This window comes from Pipra filicauda, unplaced genomic scaffold (assembly GCF_003945595.2).
Source record: "Pipra filicauda isolate LSUMZ 115617 unplaced genomic scaffold, ASM394559v2 scaffold26_size5592650_pilon, whole genome shotgun sequence".
Classification (NCBI taxonomy): Eukaryota; Metazoa; Chordata; class Aves; order Passeriformes; family Pipridae; genus Pipra; species Pipra filicauda.
This window is the reverse complement of record NW_024104387.1, coordinates 699296-712119: the sequence shown is the minus strand read 5'-3', so window position 1 is coordinate 712119 and position 12824 is coordinate 699296. Positions and strand designations below refer to the sequence as shown.

At 47.6% G+C, this 12824-nt stretch overlaps 1 protein-coding gene across 1 annotated transcript in view; it reads left to right on the top strand.

The window, feature by feature from the left end:
• Positions 1-9447: 9447 nt before the first annotated feature.
• TMEM86A (transmembrane protein 86A) overlaps positions 9448-12824 on the top strand; it is a 28707-nt gene continuing 25330 nt past the window's right edge. Inside the window, exon 1 of the mRNA XM_027737176.2 lies at positions 9448-9778. Within this exon, the coding sequence (XP_027592977.1) occupies positions 9758-9778 (21 nt within the window). The 5' untranslated portion in view covers positions 9448-9757. The remainder of the gene's footprint in view (positions 9779-12824) is intronic.

Here is a 12824-nt window from a genome sequence, read left to right as displayed (position 1 = left end):
CCTGAGGGAGTCTTAATTTCCTTCTGCCAATTGTATACAGAAATTAATTACTCTGATTCATATCCTGGACCCTGGCACCTGACAATTAGGTGTCCATAAGGGCTGCAAGTGGGTATGTCCTCCATAAGGCTTCCAGAAGTCATCCCAGAAATGTAGTTAAGTGAGGCTTTCCTTTAGTGCCAAAGTTCACTCAAAAACCTCCCATCCCTCCCTTCTACACCTCAGTCCCTCTCCTGGACTTCTCCAGCCCCCAAGATTTACTTTTAATACAGCAGAACTCCACAGAGAGTTACATGGGCACGATGGTGAAATCAAGGAAAGGAGCAGGAACAGAAGGGAGGGAAATGCCTGTCCTCACTGAGCCTCTGCAAAGGGCTTTTAAGTTCCAGTGATGCCTGAGGCCTGAAAACACAGGTTGCAAGTACTTTGCAATTCCCAGGTAACAGTGTTAGTGTTAAAATTTGGGTGTGATTCTCCAACTCTGGGCAGCGACCATACTGACCACCAAAATGAGGGCTGTGCCACAAGGTCTATTCTGGGACTAGCACCCACGTACAGGCGCCTTGCATGAGTTTTGCAGTGAGAGGCCTAAGTGCCAGGTTTTTTTCTCCTGGCTGACTCACTGAGCCAAGCATGACCTATCTAGAGCATTATGAACACAGCTAAGTCTGAACTGTAGGCTCCAAGACAAAGCCATTTTCAGTAAGTTTTCATAGCCCACACATGGAAAGAAACCCCCTTTTGGTTGCCTTCATCTCTGCTGGGTTTGAATTAGACTGTGAAATGCCCACTGGTTTTGGTTCCTCTCCAAGTATTCTGGGGGTCTTTCCTGCTGACATAACAGCCCTCATGATTCCTGCCCATATCTGTGGAAAAACCAGCTGCTGATTCAGCTGTGGCTTTCTCTCTAGGGGAAACCTGAGTTTGGGTTTTGAGGAGGTAGGCCAGCCTTCAGGAGTCTTGCCCTGTTCCCAGGGGAACCCCAGGGCCAGGGATGAAGACAAAGCACAAGATTTGGTTTCAATTCACTTTTTTAAGCTAGTGCCTTTTCAAAAACCAGTTTCTATAGTGACAGGAAACTGTGGCACCATTGTGAAGGCCCAAATAGGCCTGGCCGGGTATTAGCCAGAAATTCAGCAGTGCAGCCAGCTCTGGAGCAACCGGGCCCCAGCCCCTGCTGTGCTCACAGCAGGGCTCTGCTTCAAACACCTCCCCTGCCTGCCAGCCACGCTTTTAGCTGCCTGTGGGCTGCATTACCCCTGAGCATTATAGCTTCGCTTAATCATAGGTAAAATCATGTATGTCCAAAATAGGAATATGCTTTGGTTGGGTTTAGCTGTATTCAAGCTTACTTTGCTATAAAGGGAAAAGCCAGATTTGAAGACAGCTTTCAACCATTGTTTGCTATTGCAGACTGGTGCAAAAACATGAAATGTGCTTGTAATCATCCATCGAGTCAGCAGAGGAGACCGCTGAAAGCCCAGGTCCTATTTAACGCTTATTTATTAGAACGTGCTGTCTCCTACCTTCCCTCTTGTTATCTGTTGTACTGGTTACTTCCACCCCTACATATAATCCAGACCTTCCGAGAGGACCTAGGAAATCACACACAGTCCTACTATTCTCCCAGTCCTTCCCATGACACATAAGAAGTGTGCCAGAGAGAACATCTGCCTTGTTTGACTCAGTGTCAGGTGGTGGAGGTGACGGATGCCACCATTCACTCACAGTGCTTGTCTGCCCTCATCCCTCGTTATCTGCTGGATTATGTTGCAGTCTGTAGTATACAAAGAAATACAACCTCAGCACTCTTACAAGTTAAATCTCAGGTAAAATTACAGGTGCCTGTCAAGTGCTTATGTTACCTGTGGCTTCTGCATAATGTGCCTCATGCATGTGTAAGAGATGAGGAAAGTGTGGTTGTGCTATTCGTACAAATCTCAGGAAGCCTTTCACTAGGTTTTCACTTAAGCCTTTCCTCAGGAATAGCCGGGCATACAGGCATCAGGGAGGGTTTCTGTGGCCTGTGTTGCCATTTGGTGTGCAGACCCATCTCAACAGGTTGGAGAAGGATGCCTTTCCGAGGGACACAGGGATGTAAGAGCCCCAACAGGTACTGCTGTGTACGCAGTGATTTCAGAACAGAAAAGAGCCACGGCCTGGAGCCAGACAAGGCTCTCCTGACACTGGAGGCAGGGCACCAGCCACCTCCTCCAGTCCCCAACCAAGGACTATTATCCCTTTCAGTTTTATGATAAACTATCATTTTTCTTAAATATTTTACAATCATTATTCCCTTCCTAATCCTCCTATTTTCGCCTGTATATCCATGCAACACTTTTGGAACTGAGATCACATGCAAGGAAACAGAGTGAAAGTGGCAACCAGGATAGTTTTTGTCAGAGAAGAATGCTGTACATATTTTTTCCTGTTAAACCATAGGAAATGGCATATCCAAACAAAAAATTGTTCTTCTGGTGCAAGATTTTAACTCAAATGAAAAAGGCCAAGTTCTGTAGGAAAGAAAAAAGGAAAGAGAGGCATATTTAGACCAGTTCTTATACCAGTATTTCCAATGTAAGGGTAGTTATACTTCACCAAGCTAAGGGTTCATCTATCCTAAGGCTGATAGTAGAGCCTCAGAAGAGGCCAAGAGACTAGACATACTTGCTCTGTATTTCCCAGCCTCCAGCAAGCAGCTGCTCAGGGATTTAATCAGACAGAGGTGAAACTGTGTCTATATTGCCAGGACAAACTGAATGAAATAAGAACCATGTATGTCTTGAAAATTAATCATTAGGATTCACCAAAACTGGAGAAGTGCACGACTCTGACTGTCTTGTGATTGTGAGTGAAGGGAGGTTTTAGGGAGGTACTTCCCGCAAGAGATGAATTTTTCCCTTGCTTCCTCGAGACCTTCAAGTGACCCTACTAAATTGTTAAAATTCCATTAGGAAGTGGCTGCTGGGAACATGTGCAATAAATAGCTACTAAGATCAATGGCAGTCTTGTTGATTTAAAATCAATGTATTGCTTGCTGACGGAGCCGGCAGTGCTTTCCTCTGGGAAATGTAACAGCGATTGGTTTTAAATAAACACGGTGGTAAAAAACTTTATCTGAACTCATTAGTGACTCGGTTGGATTTTAGAGCAATCCAGAAAACGCCTGTTGCCCACAGACAAGACTTGGAGGTGATCAGGGACTTTGGATACTGCCATTTATGAGCCACTTGAAAATAACATAGAACAGAGCAGAACTTCTGAAAATGCTCTCTGAAAGACAGGTACTTCAGGTACCTAGACCATCCTCTGAAAGCCACTGGTCACTTTTGAAAACCCGAGACAAACAACATCAGGTTGCTATGCCTCTAATGACCACTGTGCACCTTTTCCAGGCCAATTCCTTGTTCCCCTCCCAGCTTCTAGCTGGCCTTCATCCCATGTGACACCATGCATTCATGATGGAAATAAGTCTACCAAAATCTAAAATGCCGCGAAAAGTCGGTCTCATCCACCTGTCACCAGCACTTAGCTTTGGGTTGGGATCCTCTCTCTCTTCTTCCTTAAAGATTCTCCTTCGTCACAAGCACAGTTTTTTCTGTCAGTTGCTCATCTGGATTGCTTCAATGAAAATAGACATGAAAGCATTTGCCCTACCTACATTCTGTTTTGTAACCTAACCATTTAAATTGCATCATGTTTTTTCTGTGCAAATCATCTGATGATGATTCCCAGGACAAGCCTTCACCTCTTTTCCTGCGCGTTTTAGTACTTCAGCTATTACCACCTCATGGTTGTAAATAAGCACATCACTAAATCACAAGTGGATTGATTACTAGAAAAATCAGAGGTTTTTTTGGTGGGTTTCTAACCTGGGGAATGGGGCATCTTAGTGAGGAACAGAAACTGTGACCACATCAGAACCCTCTGCAGTCTATGGCTATAGATTTTTAGGAGGAATAGGCAAGGACAGAGGCCAGGGCATTTGCCATACGTATAAAAAAATAGATTGAATGTACTAAACTGTCTTTGAAAACCAGCAGTGAACAGGATGAGAGCTTATACGTAAAAACTGGGGGCCAAGCAAAGCAAGGAAACCTCATGGTTGGTGCTCGTTGCAGGCCACTGGAGCAAGGGGAGCCTGTTTGTAAAGTGTTCTTACTTTGACTGTGGGAAACACCACACTTGCATGCTCTGATCCTGCTGGGGCACTCCTTGATATCTGCTGGAAAAGTGGCACAGTAAGCTGTTAACAGAAGAACTCTTGGAATGTGTTGAGGATAATTTCTTAATCCAGGTGACAAACAGCTGGATCAGAGAAGCGTTACTAGTCCTGTTGCTTACCAACATGGATGAACTAATTAGACATGACAAGACTGGTGGCAGCCTGAGCTGCAGTGATCCCACCTGGGTGGAATTCACAGTCTTGAACACCTCTCTTGTGAAGAAAGGCTGAGAGTGTTGACTTGTTCAGTGTGGAGAAGAGAAGGCTTCAGGTAGACCTTATTGCTGCCCTTTGATTTATATGAAAGATGGAGAAAGACTTTTTACCGAGGCCTATAGTGATAAGACAGGGGGCACAGACTTTTTTTTATGATTAGTGTGGTTATGAAGAGGTTGTCCAGAGAAGTTGTGGATGCCCCATGTCTATGTGTTGAAAGTCAAAAGCAGCTTTGAGCAACCTCACTCAGTGAAAGGTGCTCCTGCCCATGGCAGTCTTTGGACTACATGATCTTTAAAGGTCCCTTCCAACCCAAACCATGATATGATTCTATGATAAACTGTAAACATTTTAGATTTTGTGATTTACTTCCATGCTGTAGAATAGAAAATTTTAAAAAACGGATAATATTTTCCCTTCCCTATTAATGTTCTTTACAAGATTACAATGTGCTTGTTTTGATGGTGATTAGGATATAAACCAGTCACAAACAAGCAAAATCCCATAATGGACCTGCACTCTGGATCCTCCTCAGTTATACAGATGCTCATCTCTAGAAATACTAACTTTTCCATAAAGATTGACACACACACATACACACAGCATTTACTAAGGCCAAACAGCAAAGTGGTTTTATGCCTGGGAAGAAAACTTTCAAATACAAAGCCTATAAATAGATTATATGTTGCCTTTCTGGCTCAGCAAATAGCTTGAAAAAGTGCTCTCAGGAGACATTAATTTGCAGTGTCCCCCCCTTTATTTCACTGAGACTTTAATTCTGCAGTCTAAATTTAATACTTCATTGTCATTATGGGAATTGCCACCATGAGGGAAGCAAAGGCACTTTCTGCATTTCTATAAGCATCAGGAAATAAATCTGTACGGAAAGGAAACATCTCCTCATGTGCAGAAGGAAACACAAGGTTACTTGACATGAAAAGTATCAGGAACTAGTGCAATGACCAGTACACAAGCCACGAAGAGGCCTGGATAGAGCTGGATATGACAAAGTAGAAAGCTGCATCGGATATATCCTGCAGTAGCTGACATGCACACTGCTGTCCCAGGATCTGGGACACTGTGCTTGCAGCAGCCAGCGAGGAGATGGTTTAGGAGCATCTCAGCATGGATGAATCTCAAATAAAACTTTTCCAGCCCTTACTGACACACTTGTTTCTGGTTCCTGAGTAGTTTAATTCCAAGGCCCTTTTGTATTAATAGTAAATCTGAAAGTGCAAAATGAAGCATGTGGCTCCATGGCTCACAGCCAGAGCCCACTCCAGCAAAGTGAGAGCAGATGCAACCCCTAATTCCAGAGACACTTGAGCGTGAGAAATGTTTTGCTATTCTTCCAGCCATTGCTGGAGGTAGGACAACCTCCCCGAGTAATAAACAGCCAGAAAACATCAAGCTTTAGGGCTGTTCCAACATTATCCTATAAACACCTATATTTCATGCAAATATCCACAGACCCTTTTACTCCAAAGGCAATCACTTTTGGGAAAGTCTCTCTTTTTTTTGGACCTATTTGAACTGTGTTTAACAACACAGAGCTCTAAGATGCATTGGGCTTCGAGGGGACTCAGCTAGGAGGGACTGATGGAGTCCATGCACTGACGTTTCTCCTACAGGAGAATAAACCAGTGGGGAAAAATACAGAGAGAGGAGGAAAAAAAGAGGCAAGCTATAATTGAAATATAAGGCAGTAAATTTTAAAAAGAAATAATACACCCTCACGAGCGACAAAGCTACTGCACATTTGAACAACATGGATTCCTTCATAAATAATTGGTTGTGTAGCAGCCTTGCTGAAGACGGAACTTCTCCTGCTGTTTTTTTCCCCCCCTGCACACCACAGACATGGCCCGGCAGAAGTATTTTCAAGAACAAACAGGCATAGAAGTACTTATGCTCTGTGTTGCTATACCCAACCCCCATAAATTTATGCTCATGTAATTACTGTTCTCTGTTTGTCTACTGATAGGGAGTTAAAAATACCACCCCTCCCCCCCCAATTAGAACTGGTTTCTATTTTTTGTTAAATCCCTGCAGTTGATATTGAAGAAAATGTTGTGCTGAGCCACATGAGATCTCTCTTGCCTGCACTAGTCAAGACAGAAGACTGCAACAACACCAAAAAAAAAATCTCACCAAAAGCATGGCATGTACAAATCAAGACAAATTTGTCTGTGTTATGAAGCCATCAATCCTGTATTCTCTTTCCTTTCTTCATCTGATGCTTGGTATTTCTACAGTGGGAATAGATTTGTGCCAGGACCTGTTCTATCAGAACTTGCATTCAGGCAAAATGTAAAATTTGTCTGCAATATCCAAATTCTTAATGTGTTTTCCAAGGTGTCCCTCACTTACAAGGAATTACTTATCATTGATGTAGCATTTATTTTGATACTGGAAATATGGACATCATCCCATGAATAACCTTGCGAGTCCCATGAAATTAATCTAGTACCAAATAAACAACAACAGTGAATTCTCAGCTTATATTCAGGACATAAAATCTTTGTCACACGAGTCATCTCTTTATTACACACAAATACCATATTTGCCATTAGGGCCTCTGAGACTCTATTTTTAAAAGCTTTGTGGAAGGAACTGTCTGGAAACATAAGGTCAACTTCTCCCCAAGCAAAACTAAATGAGACTGAGTATCTCAGTGCCTGTTTGAGATGGGAAAGTCAGGACGTGCACACAATTTCCCCTTCACTTCTGATAGGCTTCTTTGAGCAAATAACATAGCACAAAAACCAATGACACGGAGAAACAGCTCGTATGTGAGACCAGGTGAAGCTTCAGCTGGCAGCCAGTGAAGACAGATATTGCATTACAAAAAAAAGAACAGATGCAACCATCCTAATATCATCTCCCACGTTTTGAGCAGCAGAGAAAATACCGAATGCAAACATGACACTAATCACTCAATGATGAGCTTGGCTCATCACTTTCCGGCCAGGATAAGCAAATGAAGAGTTTGGCTAAGGACTAAGAAGCAGATTTATTTTTTTTTAGATATTGAAAAGCCAAGACATAATCAAGGTCCCAGAAGGATTTTCAAAAGCAATTAGGAGCCCAAGTTCTGTTAGTCCATTGGTCCTTCTGAAAATCCTGTATAGTAGAAAATTAACTGTCTCATTGGACATCAAAATACCTCTGTGTTCTTGTACTGCTTCTGCTAGGGATGGTCACCCTTGATTTCAGCAGGGCAAAGTCTTTTTTATGAAAAGGTGAGCAAGTTCTTTCCATTCTTTAGTTCACCTAGCTCCCTTCCAAAAGCGAAATTTTATCCTTCTCTTGTTTAATGAATGTGTTACTGCCTCATAAACTATTTTAACTGAAATTATAAGATCAGCACTCAATCCCCAGTCCATGGTTGTGCAGGTCTTTGCCGTACAGAGAACAGTTTGCTTTCATCTGCTTGAGGTTTATTTGCCAAAAATTTCAATGCCTCTCTGATCTGATAGTGCAGATTTGCAGTGTCTTTCTCTGGGTAGAAATCCCTCTTGGATTGGTAAATGACTCAAAAATTGCAGCATCCATCCCAGTCCCATCGGGTGGTGGTGGGCCAAATGCTGCCTTCTCTCTTTACACATCTCTACTGATAGGAATCATGCTGCCTGTGTGGGATTTTGGGACTGATGTTTGTATACATTTTGTTCTCAGAAATATGATACCAATCTATTGCACACAGACTGCAGAAGAATTGCACAGGTTTTTTATTTTTTATTATTTTATAGAAGAAAATGTTCCCTCAACGTGATAAATACTGAACACGACTTTTGCTCTGGCTGCAAATAGCAAACTACTTATTCATCTACTATTTAAGTACCTGTTGGTTTTGTCATAAAGTGAAACTTTTGAGCAAGATCATATTGCACGTGAAGTGGCTTCCTGAATCCTTAAATATTAATCCCCAAGTAAAAACAGACTGAAGGTCACTTTAATTAAAGTCTGAGCTGCTGCGTCCCACTGTCTTGTATCCCACATTAAATGTTCCTCGCCTTGTCTTTGTGCCAACACCAACATTTTCAGAGTCTCTGGGTGACCTTGGCAGGAGGATGGGGATGTGAACTGGGAGGGACCCATTCCTGGGGCGACACAGGGTCCATTACCAGTCAATGGGAGAGGGACAAGGCTGGAAAACATGGCCAGCTCTGCAGGGAGAGGGTTTGTCGAGGACCTGTGGGTCTTAAGATGGTCAGATGATGGAAAGTGTTAAGGGGGCAATTGTGAACCGAAAGAAGCCCCTGGAAAGGAAAAAAATGTGTCAACGAGGGGTGGTAAAGAGTCAAGGTGGAGCAGAAAGGGTGGAAGGCCACAGGGGTCCATGTAAGAAACAGGGATGTGAAAGGAAGGGCAGGAGCAGGAGCGGCAGGCGGGAAGCCGCAGGAAGGGAAGTGAGGAGAGAGACCGGGGCTCGAGTGTGCGGCACAGGGGGGCAAGAGACCAGGTGTGCGGAGCGGGGAGCTGAGACGAGAGGCACTTGGGAGAGAGCGAGTGATGTGAGATGCGCTGCCTCTGGTCCAGCGCCTGGTACTGCCGGCACCGGCACTGGCACCGGCGGCGCTCGGCGAAGGAGCAAAGGACACGGAGCAAAGAACACGGTCCCGCCCCGTGTGCCCGGCGGGGCGGTCCCGGGGGGCGGGCGCTGGCCCGACCCTGGCGCTCCTCGGCCGCCGGGGAACCCGCGCTGGAGAAGGGGCCTCCGCTGCCCTCGGGCATCGCGCCCTGTCCCGGCAGAAGTTGCGGGGCGGCTGCTCCAGGGAGGGACCCCCCCGTACCGCTCCCGGGGACCGCAACGCGCCGCCACCGGGGCTCCCGAGGCTCGGCGCTACCCCGGGGAGGGGACGCGGCGCACGGCCCGAGCGCTGCCGCCTGCCCGGCGGGCACATCGCCAGGAGGCGGAGGCGACACTGGCGCCGCCGCTGCCGGGGCCGAGCGAGGCCGAGCGCTCCCGCCCGGCAGCACTCCCGGTCCCCGCTGCCCGCCCGCCCCTCTCCGCCCGCCCGGGGCGGGCCCGGGGCCGCCTCCTCCCGCTCCCCGCAGCGCATTCGCCGCGGGGGCCCCGCTCCAGTGACGTCAGCGCTGCCTAAAAAAGCGCCCCGGCAGGCAGGCAGGGCAGCTGGCAGGGCGGGCAGCGGCCACGGCAGTGGCCACAGCGACAGCGACAGCAGCAGCAGCAGCAGCAGCAGCAGCAGCAGCAGCAGCAGCAGCAGCAGCGACAATAGCGACAATAGCGACAATAGCGACAATAGCGACAATAGCGACAATAGCAGCAGCCGCTCGCGCCCCACCGCCGACATGGTGTCCCCCGTCACCGTGGTGAGTGCGGGCCGCGCGGCGGGCGGGGGGAGCGGGACCCGCGCCCCTTCCCACGGCCACCCTCCCGAGAATCGATGCCCTCCCTCCTCGCCGGTGCTGCCCTCCCATCCGCTCCCCGAGGCGCTGCCCCCGAGGGCGGCAGGTGCTCAGATCCGCTCCACTCCGCTCCCGCCGCCGGGAGTGCGACCATCGCCCGCGACCCCCCCGTCCCCCCTTGCCCCGGCCCCCCCCCCCGGCAGCTGTTGCTCCAGCGGTGCGCCTGCACGGACAGCTCTCCCTCACTTCCTCCTCTTGTCACTTACGTTTTTATAAACATCTGTGATGTATCTGCTCTATGTGGACTGCATCTGTTCAGAGCGGCGCTGCCCCAGCTGCCCCGGGCTTGCGCCGCGGCAGCGCCCGGGAGCATCCTCCTGCTCCCGCGGCCTCCCCTGCTCTAGCAGGCATCTCCGCCTCACCATCCAGAGATGGCTTTGCTGTCCAGGTGATGGCTTGGGCTGAGGCTCCTGTTGACCACCGTGTCGGGCAGACCTTACCACAGGCTGGATGACTTCCCGCTGAGACCTCTGGCTTTGCAAGCCAGTCTGGCACTTCCACCACCTAACGACACGAGACAGGGATGGTGTCACCTGCCTGTTTCATAGGGGAGTCACAATGCTTAATTAACGTAACCAGCAATAAGGTAGCACCTCATTGCTGTCCTGTCAGTTGGTGATGTGTGCAGCAGCACAGCTGGGATGGAGCAAAGCCGGTAACTGAAGTAGCCGTGGCTTGTGCCAGCAATACCAGGTCCTGGCCCTGCAGGGGAAGAGGGGCTGTTTCAATGCTAAAAGAATAGCCAGAACAGCAGAGAAGCTGCACTGTTAGACATGCTGTTTTGCATGTTCCTCTTTCTAGAAAGCAAGGCATTTGTTGGAATAGCCCAGCAGACTAACACATGCTGTAAGAATAGCTAACTGTTGGTGGGAAAGTTGCCTGGTGCTTCGCTGCAGCACTGAACATCTACTGCTGCTATCCTGGTTCCCTGTCTATCCATTATTATCCTGTTTTGAAATATTTTGGTTAACGGCCAGGCCATTGCATGCTCTCTTGCAGGTAGAAATTTTGTCCTTTCCCTGTTCTTAACTCACGGAGCTGGGGTTCAAAACTTTTAAATGGCTTTGCCAGTTCTGCAGAGCAGCCTGTATTGTCTGATACTTCAGATGAATGTTCCCCCAGTTATTAACATGCACCTGCTAAGTTCATCAGCAGCCTGGGGATGACTTTTATCTCTAGAGACAGAGGGAAGTAGCTTGGAAATTATACCATTGTAGTGCCAATTTTTTTTTTTTTTGATTTTTGAAAACAGTTAAAGAGATTTGGTATCTGTGCTTCTGTGCCATAAGCTAAATTTGTACTTCAGTAATGCTTTTGGTTACAATGAATTGTGTATGTGTACCTTGGAAGTGAAATCTTATGCTGGTACAATACTGGAATGGCTCAAAAACTGGCAGAATTTGTTTCACTGTTTGCAGCAAGCCGTACTTGGCTGTTAAGCTGGTGCATCAGGGTGGTCTTGCAGAGTGTATTCCAACAGAGCTTTGAGAGGAGGCAAATGACTAAGGCATGAGTATGTGTTGGGAAATGTGTACATAGTTCAGATCTGAAGGCTTTGCCTGCAGTTTAGGAAGGTAACTCGGGAAGGAAAATTTAAAAAAACCCCGCTATCTTCACTTGCCCTTTTGATGTGTAACTAAGCACATTTTTGCTCTGGCTTCATCCCTGACATATGAACAATTTGCTTCACCAAGGGCAACTAACACAAGTGTGAAGCTGTGGGGAGCTGGAGGGATGGTGAGACCGGGAGCTGTGACCAGAGCTGCAGCTATTTACCGTGGCTGTAGAGGTGAGAGGGAAGGGTGTCTGATTCTCCACGAAGCTCACTAAACAAGAGATCTGCAAGCCTTCAGTCTGCTAAGGAGCAGTTCTTTGCACATCCCCTTCAGTGGGCTGTCACATCGCTGTTCCCCTGAAGGAGCGCACTGTGCTCTCCGTGTTCACTGTCCCGCGAAGGGCAGGGGCTGAATTGGTGTCAAGCAGCAGCCTGTGCTGCCCTGGAGTGTGGTGCAGCCCTTGCACAGCTGCCAGCTGAGGGGGTGAGAAGCAGGGTGGCTGTACAGCAAGTGGGCTCCCTGTGACAAGTTGCTTGCTGGAGGGAAGAGCAGTGGCAATTGGTCTGGCCACGGCTAGGGGCTAGCCTTGGGCCCAGGCCTTCTCTCTGTACTGCACTGCCTTTGCTGCATAGATGGACCAGATATTTGGAGCCAGCATGACTATTGCTGCCATGACATGATGGGGAGACTCTGGAGGGGCAGCACCTGAGGCATAATCAAATTAGCCATAGGAATTGATTTGTCTACAGCATATGTCCTCTCCCAGCACACTGCAGCATCAGCCTGTATGAGAAGGACACTAGAAGAGCACATCTGTGAGTGACTGGATTTTTATTCCCATTCTCAAAGCGATGGTCTTAGTACAGTTCTGCAGCAGATGGCCCTGACTGCTTACATGCAACCTGCTCTCCTGTATCTCCTCTTTCCTTCTTTAGGACACTCTTGTAAAAAGAGGCAAAACCCCTGAGCTCCAAATCTGCCATACAACTGATAGCTGGAAGAAACCTGCAAGGAGGCAGAGTCCATGGAGAGGCACCTAGGGAGAGATCACAGCTAGGACTGCTTGTTTGTGCTGGCTGCCAGGTGTTCATCATTGCCTGGAGGGTTTGGCATGTCTGCCCTGTGCACAGGGGGAGACCATGGCATCGTGCAGAGCTAGCCAAGCTGTCGTCTCTGATGCTGCACAATTCAGATGTGCTGAGGGTAGAGCGTGCACACAAATACACAAGTCTGGTGCCAAAATACCTTTTAACATATTGTGCTAGGTCCTCAGTTAGAATAAAGCTCTGGAGTCTTGCTGAGGCCAGAGTCTAGACTTCCATGGTGCTGAGCTGTGGCAGGGAAGATGCATCTGTCTGCCAGTTCTGTTCCAGCTGGTGAACGATGCTCACTCT